Here is a 22939-nt window from a genome sequence, read left to right on the forward strand (position 1 = left end):
GCCCAATTTCCATTCCTTTTCCTTTCTTTTTCCCATTATCCAATACAGAAGCAATAAGTAAGCATTTTTACAACGGTTGTATCAGGAAGGCCCTAACGAGTCCTTGATGCCTACCATCCCTCTTACGCATTTAGGTAGTCTACAGAAATTTAGGGACAACTCAAATCTTGTTTAAGCCCTTGCTTTCCAAAAGGCTTGTATTTCCTAGCTGCTATTAATACACCACATCAAACTGATAGTTTCACACAAGACCCTATTCTCAGTCCCGCAAATTTGAATAGGATGCAGTAGCCTGTTTTTCTTCCATTATTAACTAACTTTCCAGTGCTCTCTCAGAAAGTCAGCAGCTATCTAGTTCATAACATAAGTCTGTTACGCCTTCCTGTTCCTTCAAGTACACCCATCGCTATCATGGCCTGTTTTGTGTGCGTTCTTCCTCTCTGCAGAATGCAGTAAAGCGATATAAACCACCCTAGCTATTAGTGCTTGTGTATCTTCTTTTCAGCTTCCTGGAGGTCAACATGTCTTTAACTTCCTTCTCATTGCTTTAAAAACAACAAAGCAATCTTAAGATTATATTTCTAGTATAAAATAAGAGTTGTAACTGCTTTCCAAAGTTAAGATACCTCATCTATTTGATCACCTTTCCTTACGTTTGACGGCTCTTGTTGCCCATACACTTTCTAGTTCTCCTACCCTTTGACATTTATTTTTGCAGGCGACAGGGATGGACACATTATTTATGACAAAAGAATGCTATACGTTATTGTATAATTCCATAGCAAATTTTCTATTTTATTCCCCTTGTTCCCTTCCAAATAATTCTCAAAATTCAATTTGCTTGTTCCCCACCAAACACCGATACCACATTTTCATAATATAACCTAGAATGACTTCAAGACCTTTCTTGAGTGCTAATAGCTCACTTGGGGTCCTCACTATCTAGTTTGATTTTCACCAATTATTAACCCATGGGAGTACTGCCCCATTCTATGACACCTTAGTTTCTTTAACAGGGTGATTAAGGACCTTGATAACCAAGTTTTTTTTGTTGTTACTTTTAAGAAATCCAAGGACATCACACTGATTAGATAACCCTTATCCACATGGTTGTTGACTCTTTCAAAGCATGACTTTGAAAAGACGTAACTTCATAACTTTGCTTTTCCCCTCCCTCTAGAAAAGCCCTGTTAATTCCTGCCCATTATCACATTTATCCATATGTCGTCTACTACTCTTCTCTGTTAGGCACTCAACTGATTTGTCTAACAGAAGTCTGACTTACTCATCTGCAGTCAACTGAGCCCTGCAAAAACTGGTGCAGGGTATGTTGCCTTCTATCCTTCTGGTACTATATGAATTATAGAATCATAGAATAGAATGAATCATAGAATGCTTTGGATTGGAAGGGATCTTTACAGCTCATCTAGTCCAACCCCCCCGCAAGAGCAGGGAAATCTTTAACTAGATCAGGTTGCTCAGAGCCCCATCCAACCTGACCTTGAATGTTTCCACGGATGGGGCCTCCACTACCTCTCTGGGCAACCTGTTCCAGTGCCTCACCACCCTCATTGTAAAAAATTTATTTCTTAAATCCAGTCTAAATCTGCCCTCCCTTAGCTTAAAACCATTGCTCCTTGTCCTGTCACAACAGGCCTTGCTAAAAAGCCTGAAAGCCTGTCCCCGTCTTTCCTATAGGCCCCCTTTAATTAAGGGAAGGCTGCTATAAGGTCTCCCCACAGCCTTCTCTTCTCCAGGCTTAACAACCCCAACTGTCTCTCTCAGCCTATCCTCGTAGGAGAGGTGCTCCAGCCCTCGGATCATTTTTGTGGCCCTCCTCTGGACCCGCTCCAACAGCTCCATGTCCTTCTTGTGCTGAGGGCTCCAGAGCCGGACGCAGTACTGCAGGTGGGGTCTCACCAGAGCAGAGTAGAGGGGCAGAATCACCTCCCTCGACCTGCTGGCCACGCTTCTTTTGATGCAGCCCAGGATATGGTTGGCCTTCTGGGCTGCGAGCGCACATTGTTGGCTCATGTCCAGCTTTTTGTCCATCAGTACCCCCAAGTCCTTCTCGGCAGGGCTGCTCTCAATCACATCATCCCCCAGCCTGTATTGAAACCGAGGATTGTCCTGACCCAGGTGCAGGACCCTGCACTTGGCCTTGTTGAACCTCATGAGGTTCACACAGGCCCACTTCTCCAGCTTGTCCAGGTCCCTCTGGACGACATCCCGTCCTTCTGGCGTGTCAACTGCACCACTTGGCTTGGTGTCATCTGCAAACTTGCTGAGGGTGCACTCGATCTCACTGTCAATGTCATTGATTAAAATATCGAACAGCACTGGTCCCAGTACGGACCCCTGAGGGACACCACTCGTCACTGATCTCCATCTGGACATTGAGCCGTTGACCGCTACCCTCTGGATGTGACGATCCAACCAATTCCTTATCCACTGAACAGTCCACCCATCGAATCTGTATCTCTCCAATTTAGAGAGGAGGATGTTGTGGGAGACCGTGTCAAATTATACATATACTGAGTTAGCAGGACAGAAGTACCATTGCTAGGTCCTTTAAGAATTCACAGGTAGATATTCTCTGGTCACAATGATTTCTAGCCATTCATGTTATCAATTTTTTCCTAAGACAACAACTTCTAGCAATACTTCTGTAGGACAATTTCATAAAGAATAGTATTGCCATGAGACTCTCCCTAGTCATCTTGATAATCTATCAACTCTTCAGATACACTCAAGAGACTTCATTCTTCTGGTATGTTTAAAAATAAAGTAATTCTTTATGCTATCGTGTTGTTTCTTAAAAACTTTTATGCAGTCACCAAAGACAAATGCAAAAATCTTGCACTTGTGACAACATAGGTCCATGCAACAGCAGAGGTCAAAGGTTGAGACGTTAGGAAGCAGATGTGCAGAAAAGGACCTGGGGGTGCAGGTGGACAACAAGCTGAACGTGACCCAGAAGTATACTCCTATGCTAATGAAGACTTAACCACATCGTGGGCTGCATTTGGAAGAGTACAGAAAGAAGTACAAAAGAAGTGATTATTCCCTTTTACTCCAGCACTCTTTAAGCTGTACCTGCATTACTCTCTTCAACTTTGGGGCTCACAGTGCAATAGAGGTATTAACAAACAGGAGAGAGTCCAGCAGAAAGACACTAATATGGCTAGGGTACTAGAGCATATGATGTACAAGAAGCTGAGGGAGCTTGGCACATTCAGCATGTGGAAGAGAAGATTAAGGTGGGACGATGGGTGTATCTGTAGGAATCTAATCCCTGCCTTCAGTTATCAAATGGAGAGTTACAGAGATGACAGAGAAGACAACAAAAAGAAAAGAGGTAACAGTCACAAGGTGCTGCACAGCAAATTCCAACCAGACATGAGGAAAAAAAATTCACAATGAGAAAGGTAAAGTACAGCAACAGGTTGCCTAGGAGGTTCCCTGGAGATACACAGAAAAATTCAGCTACTGAAGGCTCTGTGCGTTGAAGCTGGCCCTGGTTTGATTGTAAGTTTAGATTAGATGGCCTCCAGCATCCTTATATTATTCATTTAATTCTATGAATACAAATAGCTATCTTGCAACTAAGACATCTGCATGAAAGGAAGAGTACGCACTATGCTCCTGTAAAGTTTTAAATTACATTAACATTTCCTGTGGTGCTGTCCCAGAGTTAATTCATGGAGCTGAACCAACCTGTCTCTACACAGAAACTGCAAGCTACGTCTTTCTATACGGCACAAACTGATTGGCAAGGAAATGCAAATGTAACTGGAAGAACAGTAACACACACTTCAGTTTGAAGCAAAGTCAAAGTCAACCTATAAAAGATGTCATACTAACTAGGAAAGAGCATAAATGTTCAACAACTGGGGGACAGGACGGGGGACACAGAGGAGTTGGGTTTTTTTAAGGGTATTTTCAACTTGTCTCTGCCTAAGTGTATCCTACTATTTTCTCATTTACCTGATGTGCAAACATTTTTCTCACCCACCTGCATTTTCATCAAAGGCTCATAATGCTCTGGTTTCACAGTGTTTTTGTGTGTGTGGTTGGTTTGTTTGTTTGTTTAAGTATACAAGCAGAAATAACTTTATTAACTTAGCTTTGCAAATGATTGACAGCTCAGTTTCTCAAAGGAATTCTACTAATCATTTGTTAATTACTCCTACAGCAATCACAGCAATACAAATAATCCTGTACTTTGTGGCCAACATACGGTGTGCATAACAGCATGTAAAAATTAAACCACAAGTTTGCAAACAGCTTCCCTGGCACCAACTCCTCTTCCTTTTCAAAACAAACACATATTAATATACTGCAAGTTCCTGACACTTGTCTTTTTTTCTCCTTCTAAAGACTTCAACAAAATATGGAAAAGGCCAGGTAAAGCACACAATAAAATTATACTGAGGGACATAACTACTACTTAAATTCTCAGTCTTCCAAACATCATCAGTTTGGAAGACTACTCTTTGTAACTTACAAGCAATCATTAAACCTAAATGAAAGTAGAACTTCATCAATACGAAGTTCCAGAATGCCTCCAAACAGATACTGGTGGGATCAAGGAGTAATGCAGTATAAAACTTGCACAGCAAAAGCAGCAGCACCCTTTAACAAAATTTATTATTTATCTGTCTACAAACTCTTCCAAGTAAGTGCTCTCTTCATACAGAGTATGTGGTAAATAGCCTTATTTGGTTACTGATTGCATTTAGCGCAGAACTCTTGAACCAGACCTTTGCTTGCATATGAAAACAAACCCAAAACTTTACCAAAAAGAAAAAATCCCTTGCAGAATTTTAGCAGTAAAACAGACTGGTGATACAGGCAATTATGAACATTTTATGTAACTTGACATGCCACAGAAAAAGACACGGTACATCTAAAATTAGAGAAAGGAGTGCCCTCTGCAGACAAAGCAGTAGATCTGTCTAAAAGCTGACTGCTCCAGTTCATGTAACAGTAGTGCCTTTGAATTTGGTGTTTCAGATCAAAGAGGTTGGGCTGAGGCACTCTTTGCCTCAGGAGCAGAAAGCCCATTCAATCCAGGTGCTGTACCATTTTCTGATGCAATCTGTCTATGTTTTCTTTACTTGTGAAAGAGAGAGCAATAGGAGTGATGCAACAACAGAAGGCAACTGAAAAACAAAACAGTTTCCTGATAATGCAGCTTCTAACAAAGTCTTGCCAGTCTGTCTTCTAGCATAGAAGCAATATTGTATACGGTGGAACTGGATTTGGTAATAAGATAATTTTGCAAGCACTTTTGGAATTACTACATCCCAGAAAAAGAACATGCAGAATGAGAAGAGAGTGGTTTGTCAGAATGCAAAGTAATTCCTATCATCTCCTGCAACAGCCTCAACCGAACTCTGTCCAGCAGACCACTTTGTAAGTAAAAACATGATTGAAGGTTAAAGGGTTATTTTAAGAAAAGTCTGAAGAAAATTAACCCTGCAGATTCCATTTTGCAGTATAACCACTCTTATGAACTCTACAAACTTTTGTCTTAATTACATAAGCTTTAAAATCGATAGTTTTAACAGAGCAGCTGGAATCTAGCCTAACAACAGCTACACAACTCGAAGACAGCAATATTATTAAGACAGTCTCAATACAAGTCAAATATGACTTACGCTCTCAGAAAGATAGTATTACTATTAATTACCTGATAAAACTCATAACTATGAGAATATCAGTTGAAGAGCCCGATGGGTCTCTTTTGAGAGACCAAAAGAGACCAGTGAGATTTTCCATGAACAAGAAGATTTAAGGAAGTGACACGGACACTAGATTCCATTGCTAATGTCACTTCTGAGAAGGCCAAGTGCCACCTGGAACACTACATTCCTTATTTCAGGAATTGTAAAAAAAGTTATGAGGAATAGAATTTATATAAAGCCAGAGTACCTGTACTGCTTAAGATGCAAATGATTGATATAAGACTACACGAAAACTATGAGAACTATCTGGAAAGTGTTGTAGATTCAGTTCTGGCAGTCTTCCGTATGTGGATTTTTCTTCTTTTTGGTAACAGAAGAGATAGGAGGAGGAGGAGGAGAGGGAATTCAACATCAGTATCACTAACAAAATTCCATACTGTAACCATTTTGTAAAGCAAATACAGAGAAGGCTAATTCCAGCTCCAAACCTGTCCATCAGACCAACTGCTTAGAATAAACGAAACCCTAAATAACAAAAAGCAAACTAGTCTTAAGTGTACAATCTGCCCCTCTCTTTCCCGTGTCACCCTCCAACCCCAAGTTGGTCTCTGTAGAAGATTGGCTGAAAAATTATCAAGTTTGGAATCAAAAAGTGAGCAGGGTCTCTCACAGGAATGTAAAGTAGCTTAAGTCCACCTAATTTTTTGCAGAGTTCTTTTTTCAATTGAAAAGCTTTGGGTTATCAGATTACAGATTTCTCTCAGGGTCTCTGGGTGACATTACTTATCTGTAATAAGTCATGGGCCTTATTACAGACACTGCTATAGTCTTCTAGAAGACTTTATGTTAGGCTCATTGATCTTTAGTCATGGCCTCTACTTGTCTTCATGCCATCTTATTTGTCACTATTCTACTTAAGAAAGTTGAATTTGGCTAGTTCAGCCATGTAGTTGGCAGCTCAGTATGCTTTTAGTAGTACCCTCCTCCCTAGTAAAGTAAGAGCAAAGCATCTGCATCTCCTACAAACAGAAAGGAAAACCACAGTTTGAAGTAATTCAGAACTGCAGATTTACAGAAGCTTTCTAACTTTCTTTGGATTCTGTTCAAGGCAACGCATTTATTTCCAATACGAAAAAAAAAAAAGATGCAAGAATTACAAAAAGATGAGCTACTTCTAAAACATCTTTCATTAATCAGAAGTACCTTTCTATCCAGTTGTTTGAGCTGTTGTCAATAAAACTGACAGCAATATGCCTTAGAGTAATTTATCCCATGCACTTGAAAGTTTCAGTTGCCCACTTTTACTTGGCTTCTTTGCTACCACGGAAACTTCCAACGCTAACTCCAGCTCCAGGGCTTCAACAGAAATTGCCCAGTGACCAGGCTACAGGTTCTCTTCCTCAAGGCACTACCAAACAATAGAAATCTAACAAAACCCCCAAGTTTGTTTTGTGTTGGGTTTTTGTTTGTTTGTTTGTTGGGGGGGGGGGTTTGTTTGTTTGTTTGTTTTTTAAGGTATGGGAGACCTCCTGGAAGCTCATCATGGAGACTGAAACATAAAGGCGGCAGCTCTTAGGAAAACCTTAAGTTCATTACTCAACATGACACTCTAGTACACAGAAATAATAGTAAAGATGTGCCTTTGAAGACTCCACATAACGAAATCCAAAAAGCTCACTAGAGAGTGGAAGAATCTCTAGAAGGTACCAAATCTTCATGCAGTTCAAACACAGGTGCGCAATCTCTGAAGCTGAGACAGAGATGAGAATGAATCCTGTTTTGGACAGCAGTGAAGCAGAGCTCAGAATGTCATCTACAGTCAAGATGAGAAATAATGCACAGTGAGAATTTCAGAGCTACAGAAAGCTGGTAAGGCAGTCAGGACACAACCAAGTTGACAAAGTCGTCGACTTATCTACACCGCTATCACTGAACAAGAGGTAACAAAAGAAATGTCTAAAAGAAACATCCTGGAACAACAAGGTATCATATCAACATCATAACAATAAAAGTTTTCTGTATGAATTAATGGGGCAGGCTTCCACCTCTTTCTCTGCCTCAAGGCATCATGACAGCAGGAAACAGCGTACTGAAGTCTCAAACCCATTATAACCTGTCTCAATACAGTGACCAACACAATGCTTGACAACAACCTCGTTCAACCCCAATGCTAGATACGGATGAAATGGAAATCAAATGCCAAGCAGTTCCCTCAAGGACTGTTTACCTTATTTTCTATGCATTTTGCTTTACAAAATCTACCCTAAATCACTGAACCTGAACCATTGCCTTCTTCCAAGTGCAAGAGGAGTCTTGAAGACACAGCTAGGATAAAAACTAATGTTTTTATCCAGTCCACATCACCTTCAAAGAAAATAATTCTTTACCACAAAAGCATCAACGTGACAAGTTTTAGATTATTAGATTACATATACATAGAGAACATGTATAAAAAGTGTACTTAGAAGATCTGTGAAAGAAGACAGAGGCAACAATTATATCCTAGGAGCTGATTCCTCAGATGTCATTCCTGTGTAGTTGCAGTTTTTAACGTCTCTCTCACAAACACCATAGGTATTTTATCATTAGTTAGTTATGCACTAATTTTCAGAAAACACTGAACTCTTTCTGAGGGTATCAACCTACCATAAGCTTTGACAACACACAGATGATTGTCTCTAGCTGTGTGTCAAGTCAAGTAAAAATACCTCTGCTTACTGAACAAGTCACACCACCCTGTTAAGACAGCAAACATGGTCATACAGCAATTCTGAGCACTTTTACAAAGACATTGATCTTCCCCGGTGTGTAGTACTACTACACAGTGCTTAAAGTAATTTCTTACATCAATTCAGACTTTTAGGTGATTCTTATCATCCTTAGATAGGACTAGTAATACTTTAGCTATTACAAACCAGTCTTTCCAAGTCTATGTTGAAATAAACTGTGGTCTACCTTTAGACTTTTTAAATGTCTTTTTAGACATTTCAAAATATCAGTCCTATTTGCAGCAACAGTTTTATTTCCTGAGCTTGACTTTAGATTATAATAATTGTTTAGATTTACCTCAGCTACAATAATACACAGGCATTTTATAACCAATGTTCAGGCATGTATCTGTTTGCTAAAGCATGAATCACGGGCTCTGAAATAGATCTCTACTTCTGTTCCAGAGGAACAATTCCAGTCACTGCCAAAAATCAGGGAGAGTTTGATCTTGCAAATAAAATTAACAATAACATTACATTGCTAAAGTTTCTTGTCATATAAATAGGGAGTTAGGCAGTGTTGAAATGTAAGAGTCTAAATACCCCTTAACGATTTACATATTTGACTTCAATTTTTTTCAGTTATCAAATCTGAAATGAAAACAAAACTAAAGTTCTTTATGCCCGTCAAATGTGAAAACGTATTTTAAAGTGTAAGAGGTGAAAGGAGCTAAAGACATCTTTTACAAGTACTTTCTGGTTACATACCAATAATGCCACCTACTGGCATGACAGAAGATCCAAATTTTCTTTCTGAGTAATTTAAAAATTAATTTAAGAACTTTAAATTCAATACAACATCAAATACCATTGGTTATCTTTTCCCTTGCACTCATCTGAAGCAGATAATTTCTTTCACCCAAATTTCTGCACAAGGAAGGGGCAGGATTAGAATTGAACAGCGTTCTATTTGATACTTAAATATCAACACTAATCTAAATATAGCAAGGACCAGAATGTAGCAGTTTTCTCCAAAATGCAACCTCCCAGAACAGCAAAATTTCTAAGTCTCTAAAATTCATTGCCAAATAACTTTTCAAAGACACAAAGCCGTGAGGAAGTTTTACTGGTTCAGCACCTATTACAAATTCTTTCCATCCTTCCAACCCATATGTATTTTCTAACCCTCAAAATGAATTCTGATTATAATTATCACTCAAAGTCCATGTACACAGTGAATTTTAGCGATTTCAGATTTAAGCAATTAGCCAGGTGGATATCTAAAACAAAGCCAGGAATTAACAAAAAAATTTTTTTGTTTGTTTAAATCCCAGAATGGAAACAAATTAAAATAACAACTAAAATATCCAAATGAGATTATCCTTGCCTTGTAACTAAGGTATGCAAGAAGCAAACAATTACAAATCAAGTCACTCTGGAATTTTACTCCACAATTAAACCACACTCTTATTCTGTCTTGGATAAAGCAATTTAGAATAGAATAGAGTATTTTCAGCTGGAAGGGACCTACAATGATCATCTAGTCCAACTGACTGACCACTTTGGGGCTGACCAAAAGTTAAAGCAGGTTGTGAAGGGCATTGTCCAAATGCCTCTTCAACACTGACAGGCTTGGGGCATCGACCACCTCTCTAGGAACCCTGTTCCAGTGCTTGACCACCCTCTCAGTAAAGAAATGCTTCCTAATGTCCAGCCTGCACCTCCTCCAGTGCAGCTTTGAACCATACCCACGCATCCTACCACTGGATACCAGGGAGAAGAGATCAGCACCTCCCTCTCTACTTCCCCTCCTCAGGAACCTGTAGAGAGCAATGAGGTCACCCCTCAGCCTCCTTCTCTCCAAACTAGACAAGCCCAAAGTCTTTAGCCGCTCCTCACAGGGCATGCCTTCCAGCCCTTTCACCAGCTTTGTTGCCCTCCTCTGGATGCATTCAAAGACCTTCACATCCTTCTTAAATTGTGGGGCCCAGAACTGCACACAGTACTCAAGGCGAGGCTGCACCATCGCTAAATATGGCGGGATAATCACCTCTTTTGACCAGCTGCTTATAAGGTGTTTGATGCACCCCAAGATGCAGTTTGCCCTCTTGGCTGCCAGGGCACACTGCTGACTCATATGGAGCCTGCTGTCCACCAGCACCCCCAGAATCCTTTTTATTCTTGCCAGAAAAGAGATAGAGCTATAAATAATACTTTGGGTGCCCTTACAGCTTTTCTTCACTTGACCTTTGAAATTTTTATAAACATTGCTTCTGATTATAATTTGAAGGTTTACTGGGATTAATTTAGGCACAATTTCTACAAAACCTATTCCTGAATATAGGGTAACAAGCAAAGGAAAGGGCCCTGTGTAATGATGTTCTCAGCAATTGAGGCTTTAGGGAAAAAAATGCAATTGGGTATTTCAGAATGAGCCAAGCAAACTTGCAACCACTTCCAACAGGATTTAGCATTCCTCCACAATGTCACAATTGAAGTTGACAGCAAATAAAACAGCACAGGACAAGCAGCAGATATAAAACCAAGTGGCTTTATTAGAGTTCATCGGTGAGAGGACATCTGAATATACAGCTTTTTGCTGCGCATGTTAACTCACTAGCAGTCACTAGCAAAGCTACACTTTAAAAGCACCTGGCATTGCTCAGATTTCCTGAAACAAACACCTCCCTTCTCAGACACTCTCTGCACATTACATTGCTGCTTCTCTCCTGAACAGGGTTATACCAAGAAACCATCTTCCTGGTTACCAAGTACCCCAAACCTTTCACAGTCATACTTGTGCCAAACTAAACCACTCTAGACCAAATCTGGGGATTTGTGCCACTTAAACCCTACCAGACTACAAACTCAGCAGACCTTGCACTTAACAGGAAAGCTGCACTAAGATGTAAATGTCATACGTCATGTTGTTCCAGGAGAAGTTAGAGCTTTTCAACAGCACCGCCCTGGAGCCAAACATACTGAAAACCTGCATTACCTACATTTCCTCATCCAAGGACTGGCAAATACTCAAACAGTAAACAAATTTATCCCAAACATATGCATTTCCATCAAGAAGAAAAACAAATTAAGATAGTACATTTTCCAAAACGTTTGTAGCATCTGGGAATCAATATGGCCTTAGATCAAACAGGGATTGAGACAACTGGTGTATCGCTCTACTAATAACTTTCCCAAGGTTCAACTTTTAAGAATTGGCCTTCTAGACTAAATTCTCAGTGGTGAAAGAAGAGATGTAGGCAGAGAGAAAAATCTTCTTCCGGTGAGCAGAGCTAATGGTGTCATCTTAATATAAGGGAAAACTTACACCTTGCTTGAATAGCTCCATGGAATGCTGTTTTTTCAGGGCTAAATGGGGTGTTACACTCCAGTAATGGAAATACACAGGACTATCAGAGAACACAGGTGAATTTACACCCAACCTCTTCTGGAAGTTGCACAAGCACTGGAGGAAGCACAAACTTCCAGCTCATTTCTACCACATATAATGACTGATACCCTCTTATTCCACACTAAAGATGTTTTGAAGACTTTTTTAGAGCATTTTCTAGAACGGTATTTTATGTCCATGACCAATTTACTCAAATTACACGTATTATAAACTAAACAATTTTTTTTTCTTACTATTTTCTCCTCTTAAAACAAATAAAGTCACTCTCTGCTTTAGAAACAAAAATCTTAATCTGAGTTCATGATTGAAACCAGTCTCTCCAAACCAAATTAGACTGAGGCACGCCCCCACTAGTTGAAGTAAAAAGTCTGTCTAGGTTGGTAACCTGTTTCTGACAGTGGATATTAGTGGATAAACAGGGAATGAATGTAAGACCAGGACTTGCATGCAGAGATAATTCCCTAACATACCCTCTCTCTCCCAGATTCTACACCTTTAGCAACCTTTTTGAGCAAGAGGTTGTGCAGCATAAGTGTTCAGCGTAGCAAGATGAGCGATATCCCCTTTTCATCATTCATCTAAGAAACAACAGCTACATACTCTACCCAGTCTAAAAATAACCTATTCACAGTTCCCAGATATCTGCCAGTGCAGATTAAAAATTTACAGAAGTACATTCACAGGCTATTCGGTGCAGCAGAAGCTGTTCAGGCTGTAAGAACTGTTGCATAATAACCTGTTTGGGCCAGAAAAGTCAACCTTTGCTTATCTTTCATTGTTGATTCATATGCCTACCACTTCATCCCGTATTCACCTTATAGACCTTTGATGAAGTGTTACAGAACCACTTCAAGAAAAATATTCTACTCTCTTTCTCCCAAACCATGTTTTTGCAAGCATGTCCTTATCACTCAGTGGACAAGTCATTTTTTGTCCTCTACCACCCCGCTAAAGCCTTTATTTCTCTGACAGCTGAGCTCCTCCTCCCTTCACATCTGGCTGGCAACCTGTGGAAACTGAAGCAAGTCGTAAGTTTCTTGTTGAGGTTGCATTCTTAATTTGCTGAGTCTCTCAAAGTCGGACTTCTCTGAAAAGATGCTGGAATGCACCCTCTGATATTACTAATCCAGTGAACTTGAGTGCTGTGAGAGTGTAAAGGGAATGAACTTCAAAAAGTAGCCAGGCTCTTGCATTCTCCCTGAAGAGCCTGCCCCTGTTACTGTTGTCAGGGCCAGCAGATTGGGCTAAACAAACCACTCATCTGACACAGTAGGGAGATTTGATCCTGTATCAATAATGCAACATATTCCCAAACCCTCCTTGTGACTGACTTGCAATTTCCAGAAAAGACTCCTTCCTTTTACGAAATACAAATTCGAAGGGGAAGGAGGGGGAAAAAAAAAAAAAAAAAAAAAAGAGACCCTCCCCCCCACACACACACTGTTAATGATGACCACCAGAGAAGAACAGAAAGATTCTTTCCTGACCTCCTTCAATTCATCCTAAGTAGTACACCAGACACACTTCTGCTACCTTGTGGAAAGCCTACTCTGTGTTTTTTATCTATTGCTGTGGACTGAATCCTCTACATTATGAAATTAGGAGAAATTTTGCACAAACTTAGCAAGACAGCAGAGGATGGGACTTTTTGATATAATGGCATGTAATGTAGACAGCTACTTTTAGAAAGCACATAGTACTTTTGTGTATAGTAGTTACATTTCAAATTCCAACATTTAAAGACTACACAAAAACCCTAAAAATTCTTAAAAAGTGGCAACAGAAAGTAAGTACTACTTTAGTTAATAAATTCTGATACCTGAATAGTTTAGTGCCAAAATATTAGTCATTTTAAGCTCTGATTAAGACTACAGAACCTGCATATAAAACACAGACAAGTTAGAGCCAAGAAACATAAAACGATTGAGCCAAGAGAAACAGTTGTTTCTTCTCAATATTAAGAATTAGTTGCTGTCCATTAACTTTACAAAACTCCCCTAAAAGCAATGAGGTGCAGAAATTAACTGAGGATAGCTTAGTTTGCTTGTATTATTTATGGTGGTATACACTGAGAATAGAGCTCAACTGTCAAACTGGAGGAGCTGCAAGCCTATAATAAACTATTTAATCATACAAATTTATTTTAGAAATTCTACAAGCAATGAAATGGCCTCTATTTTGCCCAGTTCTACTTCAAGAGCTATGTAAGACTGGAAGATTCACATTTCCAATTTTTGCTGTCTAGACTGCACTGTCTGTTTTGACTAGGTCTCCGCTGACTGTAACAGGGCCGAGAAACAGACGCCTATATGGGTGTAAAATATCCCCAAAAGTATCTGCCCTGACAAAAACATCAGCTTTACTGCCCTTGGGGGGTACGGAAATGGTACAGCTGTTAAGGATCACTTAATCTACCTGCACACTCTTTTTGTTCAGGGGTGTGTAACTGTTTACAAATATACAGATGGACCAGTTAATAAGTGTCAGTTATATAACCCTTAGTGCTTTCTCCCTCAAAATCAGATCATGGCAGATTAGTCGGACAGCCACGTTTTGTAAAGCAATGCATATTTTAGGCAAGGGAATGTCAGAGAGAGAGCCTATTGAGATTCCAATAAAATACTCAATGTACCTAGAAAAACTGTTAGTTAAATTGAGGGTGACAGAAATTAGAAGTTCTGCAAGCTGTGAAAATAAATGCTTAAAGGGGTTTCCTGAAATGGTATATAAAAGACTACAGCAATAATACTAATGGAGTTCACCTGAACTGGACTACAGGTTAATCTGAGAGTACTAGCATAATCCAACAATGCATAGAACAACAAAGTCAATAGATTTGTCAACAGTGAGGTTTATGAAAGCATCAGACAAGAAGAAGTAGGTGACTGTCCTAATAAATTTCAAGCTATTTAGTATAGCCCATCAAAGCACACCATCTGTCACACACAAGAATGAACCAGACTATCATAATTTGGAAGCAACAACAAAGGAAAATGGCCATTTTGCCAAAATCTGTTGTGAGATGGCTGTGAACCAAACATGATGTTGCACAGAAAAATTACTGATACCTCCATACAAATATGACTGAAGCTTCACTTGGAGTCATATGTATTATTTTGGTCACTTGTGTTCAAGAAAGTTGATGAAAGCAATCAAACAGGCTCAAAGAATGACAATAAGGAAAATCCAAAGAATGAAAATAAGGACAAAAAGCTCATCTAATGAGGAATCTAGGAAACAATGGCTAGTTGGCCTGTCAAACTAAAGACTCTTAAGATACAGAATTGTTATTTATAAAGAGTAGGTAAACACACTGGAGAAACTATTAAGCTGAAAAATAACACTGCCACCAGCAAAATGCATAAACTGGCAAGAATATACTTAACTGGAAGTCAGAGAATAGTTCTACAGTCTCACTATGGAAACAGCCTTCCCCTAAGAATAGAGGGGACACAAATCTAATCTTCATATAGCATAATCAGTTTACAGAAGAGGTTATACGACATAGCTGTCCAGAACTGCAGGCGACTGGAACTCACAGTATCATAGAATTTTTTAGGTTGGAAAAGACCTTTAAGATCATCAGGTCCAACCATTAACCTAGCATTGCCAAGTCCACCACTAAACCATGTCCCTAAGCACCACATCTACACCTCTTTTAAATACCTCCAGGGATGGTGACTCAACCACTTCCCCGGGCAGCCCGTTCCAATGCTTGACAACCCTTTGGATGAAGAAATTTTTCCTAATATCCAATCTAATCCTCCCCTGGCTCAACTTGAGGCTGTTTCCTCTCGTCCTATGGCTTGTTTCTTGGGAGAAGAGACAGACCCCCACCTCGCTACAACCTCCTTTCAGGTAGCTGTAGAGAGCGATAAGCTCTCCCCTCAGCCTCCTTTTCCCCAGACTAAACAACCCCAGTTCCCTCAGCCGCTCCTCATCAGACTTGTGCTCCAGCCCCTTCACCAGCTTCGTTGCCCTTCTCTGGACATGCTCCAGCACCTCAATGTCTCTCTTGTAGTGAGGGGCCCAAAACTGAACACAGGATTCGAGGTGCGGCCTCACCAGTATAGGGGGACAATCACTTCCCTAGTCCTGCTGGCCACACTATTTCTGATACAAGCCAGGATGCTATTGGCCTTCTTGGCCACCTGGGCACACTGCTGGCTCATATTCAGGCAGCTGTCAACCAACAGTCCCAGGTCCTTTTCTGCCAGGTAGCTTTCCAGCCACTCTTGCCAAGCCTGTAGCATTGCATGGGGTTGTTGTGACCCAAGTGCAGGACCTTGCACTTAGCCTTGTTGAATCTCATACAGTTGGCCTTGGCCCATCGATCCAGCCTGTCCAGGTCCCTCTGTAGAGCCTTCCTACCCTCAAGCAGATCAACACTCCCGCACAACTTGGTGTCATCTGCAAACTTACTGAGGGTGCACTCGATCCCCTCATCCAGATCACTGATAAAGATATTAAACAGAACTGGCCCCAATACTGAGCCCTGGGGAACACCACTTGTGACCGGCCACCAACTGGATTGAACTCTATTCACCACAACTCTCTGGGCTTGGCCATCCAAGCAGTTTTTTACCCAGCAAAGTGTACGCCCATCCAAGCAATGAGCAGCCAGTTTCTCCAGGAGAATGCTGCAGGAAACGGTGTCAAAGACTTTACAAAAGTCCAGGTAAACAACATCCACAGCCTTTCCCTCATCCACTAAGCGGGTCACCTTGTCATAGAAGAAGATCAAGTTAGTCAAGCAGAACCTGCCTTTCATAAACCCATGTTGACTGGGCCCGATCACCTGGTTGTTCTGTACGTGCCACGTGATGGCACTCCAGATGATCTGCTCCATAACCTTCCCCAGCACCGAGGTCAGGCTGACAGGCCTGTAGATCCCCGGATCCTCCTTCCGGCCCTTCTTGTAGATGGGCATCACATTTGCTAACTTCCAGTCAACTGGGACCTCCCCAGTTAGCCAGGACTGCTGATAAAGGATTGAAAGCGGCTTGGTGAGCACTTCCACCAGCTCCCTCAGTACCCTTGGGTGGATCCCATCTAGCCCCATAGACTTGTGTGTGTCTAAGTGGTGTAGCAGGTCGCTAACCGTTTCCCATTGGATTATGGGGGCTTCATTCTGCTCCCCATCACTGTCTTCCAGCTCAGGGGGCTGGGTACCCAGAGAACAACTGGTCTTACTATTAAAGACTGAAGCAAAGAAGGGATTAAGTACCTCTGCCTTTTCATCATCTTATGTCACTATGTTCCTCCCCCAGCATCCAATAAAGGATGGAGATTCTCCTTAGCCCTCCTTTTGTTGCTAATGTACTTATAGAAGCATTTTTTATTGTCTTTTATGGCAGTAGCCAAATTAAGTTCTAGTTGGGCTTTGGACCTTCTACTTTTCTCCCTGCATAACCTCACAACATCCTTGTAATCCTCCTGAGTTGCCTGCCCCTTCTTCCAAAGGTCATAAACTCCTTTTTTTCCTGAGTTCCAGCCAAAGCTTTCTTGTTCAGCCAGGCTGGTGGTTTTCCCTACTGTCTCGTCTTTCAGCACATGGGGATGGCCTGCTCCTGTGCCTTTAAGATTTTCTTCTTGAAGAATGTCCAGCCTTCCTGGATGCCTTTGCACTTCAGGACTGCCTCCCAAGGGACTCTGTCAACCAGTCTCCTAAACAGGCCAAAGTCTGCCCTCCAGAAGTCCAAGGTAGCAGTTCTGCTGACCCCCATCCTTACTTCTCCAGGAATTGAAAAGTCTATCATTTCATGATCGCTATGCCCAAGATGACCTCCAACCACCCACAAGTCCTTCACAAACAAGAGGTCCAGTGGGGCGCCTTCTCTAGTTGGCTCACTCACCAGCTGTGTCAGGAAGTTATCTTCCACACACTCCAGCAACCTCCCGAACTGTTTCCTCTCTGCTGTATTGTATTTCCAGCAGACATCTGGTAAGTTGAAGTCCCCCACAAGAACAAGGGCTAGCGATTGTGAGACTTCTCCCAGCTGCTCAGAGTATTTCATCTGCCTCTTCATCCTGGTTGGGTGATCTATAACAGACTCCCACTATCATATCTACTTGGTTGGCCTTCCCCCAGATTCTTACCCATAAACACTCAACCCTATCGTCATCATCATTAAGCTCTAGATAGTCAAAACACTCCCTAAAATACAGGGCTACCCCATTGCCTCTCCTTCCTTGCCTATCCCTTCTGAAGAGTTTATAGCCATCCATTGCAGCACTCCAGTTGTGCAAGTCATCCTACCATGTTTCCGTGATAGCAACTATAAGTTCTGCTTCTGTTTTTTCCCCCAACTATGCTAACTGTAAAGGGCAGCACATAACTCCCCAAATGTTTAGATACTTCTAGTTTTTGAGCTTACATATTGAATTCAAGTTTATAGCCTGCGTTTTATTAAATTGCTTGATTACATTACACTATCATACATGCACAGCCATTATCTGCAAGTCCAAAACAGTTCTGTTCAAAATATTATTTCAGATAGGCTTGCACCAGTGTGGAGGCACTATCATAAAAACTGTCGTAACCCCTTTTAAACTGCTACACTCCTGCATTTTTCCCATTTGCTAAAACATAGTGCCCCAAAAGATGTTTCAGACCATCCTGGCCTTTATACTTAAACACAAGCTACACTAACGAGAAGATCACATACGGGATGACAAACCACCACTGAACTTCACATGCAGTTTAGAGACAATTATAAACCACAGAAAATCTACAGTTTGCTTGCTGATCATATGAGATATAATTTAAGAAAAGCTTTACAAAAACTATGCTAAGAAAGCAGTTTAAGGCCAGTAATAAGCATAACAACTAAAAATAAAAAAAATGGAGAGTCTTACTAAAAATTGTGCTCTTACCTTTTCCAGGACTTAGGTTTTGGTCTATAAACACCTTAAGCTCTCCATTGGCTTCAATTAGTCCAGCCTGTTAAAGAAAGTAACTTTTATTAAATTTTATGAAACACAGACAGCCTTTTATTGTTAAAGATGGAAGAAATCATACTAGAAGTCTCTACTGCTACCAGTCACATTGTCACAAACCTGTGACTATGTAATAGCACAGTATTTGCCAGACTTTAAAATGCTGATTTTATAAATAACAGACTCTTAAGACACAAGCAGAAAATCAGTTTACACCTACCTTGCTATTTTGTGTCCAAAGCTCTTATAGTGTACATGCACTATTTTAACAGACAGCTGAACACCGTTCTAATTAGAACCACTGACACCTTCGACTACACCTTTCTCTGTGTAGGTACTATTTACCTACCACAGAAGTTAACAACATTATAGCAAGAACAGTAGAGGTGGTAGAGAGCGCCTTAAGCCATTTTAATCAGAAAAAAGGTATTAAGAATAAACACCTTGAGCTTTTCAATTATTATTTTTTTAAAGATCAGAATATAAAGTTCTTAAGGGAAAGAGTTATAGGATTACATACAAGTTTATAAAGTAATCGCCTACTAAAAGCTCACAGTAGAAGTTATGTTTAAAAAATATGGTTAATTTTTGGATAGAAAATACTAGATGCAGTAATTCCTTGGTATCTCCAGACAAAACAGTTCCGAAAAAATAATGAACACAGGACAGAAAGACTGTTTCCATTTAGAAAGAACAGCAAGAAAGTCAACACTTGCACTTAACCATAGTTTAGCATGTGGTGTTACAGAGGCTGAAAAGTCCCTAGCTGCATTTTGTGCATAGCTGGTATTTACAGGCTACTGCCGATCTTCAAGAGACAATTAAGTGGTTTGCTGTCAGTCAGCAACATAGCTTTTCCCTTAAAAGTCTACCTGAAGAGCCCTATTTGCCAGAAGTCCAGCAAACCAAGTGAGCCACTAGAGGATGCTGTGGTGCTGTTATTATCCAGGTGTACGACAGCAATGATTTTTTAAAACAGACAGGGAACTTTACAAAACGGGAAACTTTCTCTCCTCGGTGAATGGGGAGGGGGGAAAAGAAGATGACCGAGCACTGGGGACAGGCTGGGAAGTGAGCAGAAGAGAAATCTTGCTAAGTGAAGCATAAAGAGCAGTGGGCTCTAATGGCATGGGAGCGATGAGGACCTGGTAGCACAAAGAAAACGTAACTGAGGAGACAGTGAAACTGATGGGTAGAATGACAAGCCTGTGGCAGTTCTGTCCTCCATTCTCCTTATTTCCCCCCTAAAAGTAATGAAATAGCATTGTTTTAAGGAGATGGCAACAACTTACCAGTACACAACCACTGCCTGTTCTCCATCTTGCCCACAGTAGGGATTCAAAGGTCCACTTGAACAAATGACAGTTCTACTGCCCCATTCCCAGGCACCAGAGCTTTTTATAAGCCTAACTCTTCATCACACTTACTACATAATTCAGAAGGACAACAGACTGTATCAGACACTTTCAAAGAAAGAAGGTATACTCATCAATGTGAAATCAGTATCACGTACAAAGATATTATTAGAGCTACAAAGATGTTACTAGAGCTACACTCTATGGCAATATGACATTGGGTTCCAGAACACTGGAACCCAATGCGCTATATGAAGATGAATTTTTGGGTAAGTGTTACATTATACTCCCATTCTACCTCTATTTCACAACAAGAGTGTTAAACCACACAGGAAGTGCAGTCTCATTGCTGTAATTTCTTTAAATGCAGTACTTCAGTTTCTATTCAACAGCAGAAAGAGGAGGCTTGTACTCAAGGATTCCTGCAAATTCCCTTTTCCTTGAGAATCAGAAAGATATCAATGAGATTGGAAAGACATTTAATGTATTGAGTTTGTGATCAGTGGACCACCAAGAAAATGCCTGTTTTAATCTGTAATGTCTTTCATTTTAGAAGCACATGAATTTAATAATTCTGAATTATTAAATCCATTCTTCAGTTTAATATGCAAAAGCAAACTTGCATCAAGTTCACGTCAGTTACAGTGATAATCCAAAACCAAATATTTAAGTTGTGATATTCAGCAAATGCAAGTATTAAATGCAAATCATTATTTCAGTAATTAGCAAATTAGGCAATTCAGCAATCAATTACTTATCGGTCCCTTCCTATTTTCATTTTTTTTTCCTAAACTAGAATGGTCTCCAATATAACCATTTCTATTAATTCATTTTATCCTTAAGTATTCAATCAACCACCACACCACAGTATCAAATAATCTCATAAGCTTCAAGTTTTCTTCTACATAATTAGAATATACAGTGAAAAATGTTACCCAGAACAATATGCAACTCCAAAAAACACTATCTAACCTAGCATTACAAAGGGTCAGTTTAGTGATACATGCCCCGGCCCATGCTTTTGTGTGACTGAAATTACGCAAGTCACTGAGAAACTGGAGAACATTTGGGAAAAATACTGCATTTAATCAATAACAGAATGCAATTTTGGAAAAATCAGAGAATAGCAATCACTGAACAACAAGAAGAATCCCCTCAGGAACCATGACACTGATGAAGAGTACAGCACTTACAGTTCCACCACCTTTCCACACCAGTGTCTTACTAAATGTTCAGCTCTAGCAGTTAAAATGGCTGGTAAATATTCAACTAATTCGTAAGAGTATGCCTAGGAAAGACTCCAAGAGAACTACCTGGAAAGAATACTACCAAATCCCACAGCAAACAGCACCCCCAGCTGCTATTATTCATAATGAAAGCTGATTTCTAGCGAAAATTCTGTTACTCCAGCCTCAGTATGCTCTTCACACTTCTGGATACACTATTTAATTCTAGGGTTATCAAAATTTATCACTGGTTTTGAGTCTCCTCAGTCACAGATACAAGCTTTTGGTGAGAGAAAATTGAAAAGCAAAACTTCCATCCCATACGAAATTCTGGTGTCTTTGTTTTAAAATGGAAATACTAGGCAAAAAATCTCTCAGTGTGTATTTCGAAGAAATTCCCACTATTTTTCAAGCCAGGTTATTTTGGAGGAGATACCAGGACTACTCCTCCATAACCTATCTAGCATAGTGCAGTGCCCAAAAGAAAGAAAGAAAATAGAGGAAAATGTGACCATAGCTTCCGTTAAGTGTATCACTCAACAGATTCACAATGAACAAACAAACAAACAAAAAAACCAAACAAAAAAACGACACCAGCAAGAAGTATTTGATTTTCCCCAATGGAAAAGTAACCTTCTGCCAAGGAGGGTTTAGACATCAAGGAAATTCTATTTTCTGATGGGAAAATACATGTAGTTTTTAGGCCTTATCAAGCTACTTGTAACAAGGTGTTTTGATTTTTTTTTTTCACCTGATAATGTAATTTTTTTTTCACATTCCACATTTTCTTCTTGTCTTCTCATGATCTCACTTTCGAGATGCATTACTTCTTTTGATGACAACACCAGGGCTGCTTGAAATAATACCGTGCTCTTAATATTCAATTCTGAAAGCTTATTAAGTGTGCGCAACTTCACAATTTAGCATTGCTTTCCTCTTCAAAGAGACATGTTGGCTATGTATACTTCTCTATGGCTACATAAAGAAACTCCTAGTATCCTAAACGGGCAACAGATACAGATACACCCTTTACCCCTTTCACATTACAACAAAATCAACACTGATTTTAAAAAAAATAGCTTTTGACACTCAACATAGCATCTAAACTGTAATAACTTAAGATCTCCTTTCCACAGATCAGAGGAAGAAGGTTAAAGACCACTGGACAAATTAGTAAACCTAAACCTGATAATTTTAACTGTGGAAGCTATGCTGGAGTGGAGACCCCAACCATCACCTAGGCTTTGTCTCACCATATCATTCAGAACTCCTAAGGAAAAGAAATCAACTGATGGGCTAAACATATCAAAACTTAAAGTGAAGTTAGCTTTGGACTGCTACGAGATCATCAGCAGTCATAAGGACTAGGAAGTCTATCTTTGTTTTGTTTACAAGCACAAGCTGAAAAGCACTACAAGTGCCCTCAGCCTGAAAGTCAGTAAATTGGTAAATATCTTTTTGTTGGGACTAAAGTTAATATGAAATAAAATTTGCTAAAAATGCAGAGAATTTCACTTATTAAAAAAATCCCTTAGTGCAGACTATCATAGAATAATCTAGTATCTTACTAACAAGCTAATATTTGTGGTCCCTGAAGTTATGCACTAGA

General features: G+C 40.1%; 1 protein-coding gene across 3 annotated transcripts in view; it reads right to left on the bottom strand.

Moving 5' to 3' along the window:
* Positions 1-22939, bottom strand: part of TFDP1 (transcription factor Dp-1) — a 56577-nt gene that overhangs the window by 23516 nt on the left and 10122 nt on the right. For all 3 annotated transcript variants that reach the window (XM_072849829.1, XM_072849830.1, XM_072849828.1), the window contains exon 3: positions 18687-18753. In XM_072849829.1, coding sequence (XP_072705930.1) covers positions 18687-18753 — 67 coding nt within the window. The remainder of the gene's footprint in view (positions 1-18686; positions 18754-22939) is intronic.

Source organism: Ciconia boyciana, chromosome 1 (assembly GCF_034638445.1).
Source record: "Ciconia boyciana chromosome 1, ASM3463844v1, whole genome shotgun sequence".
NCBI lineage: Eukaryota > Metazoa > Chordata > Aves > Ciconiiformes > Ciconiidae > Ciconia > Ciconia boyciana.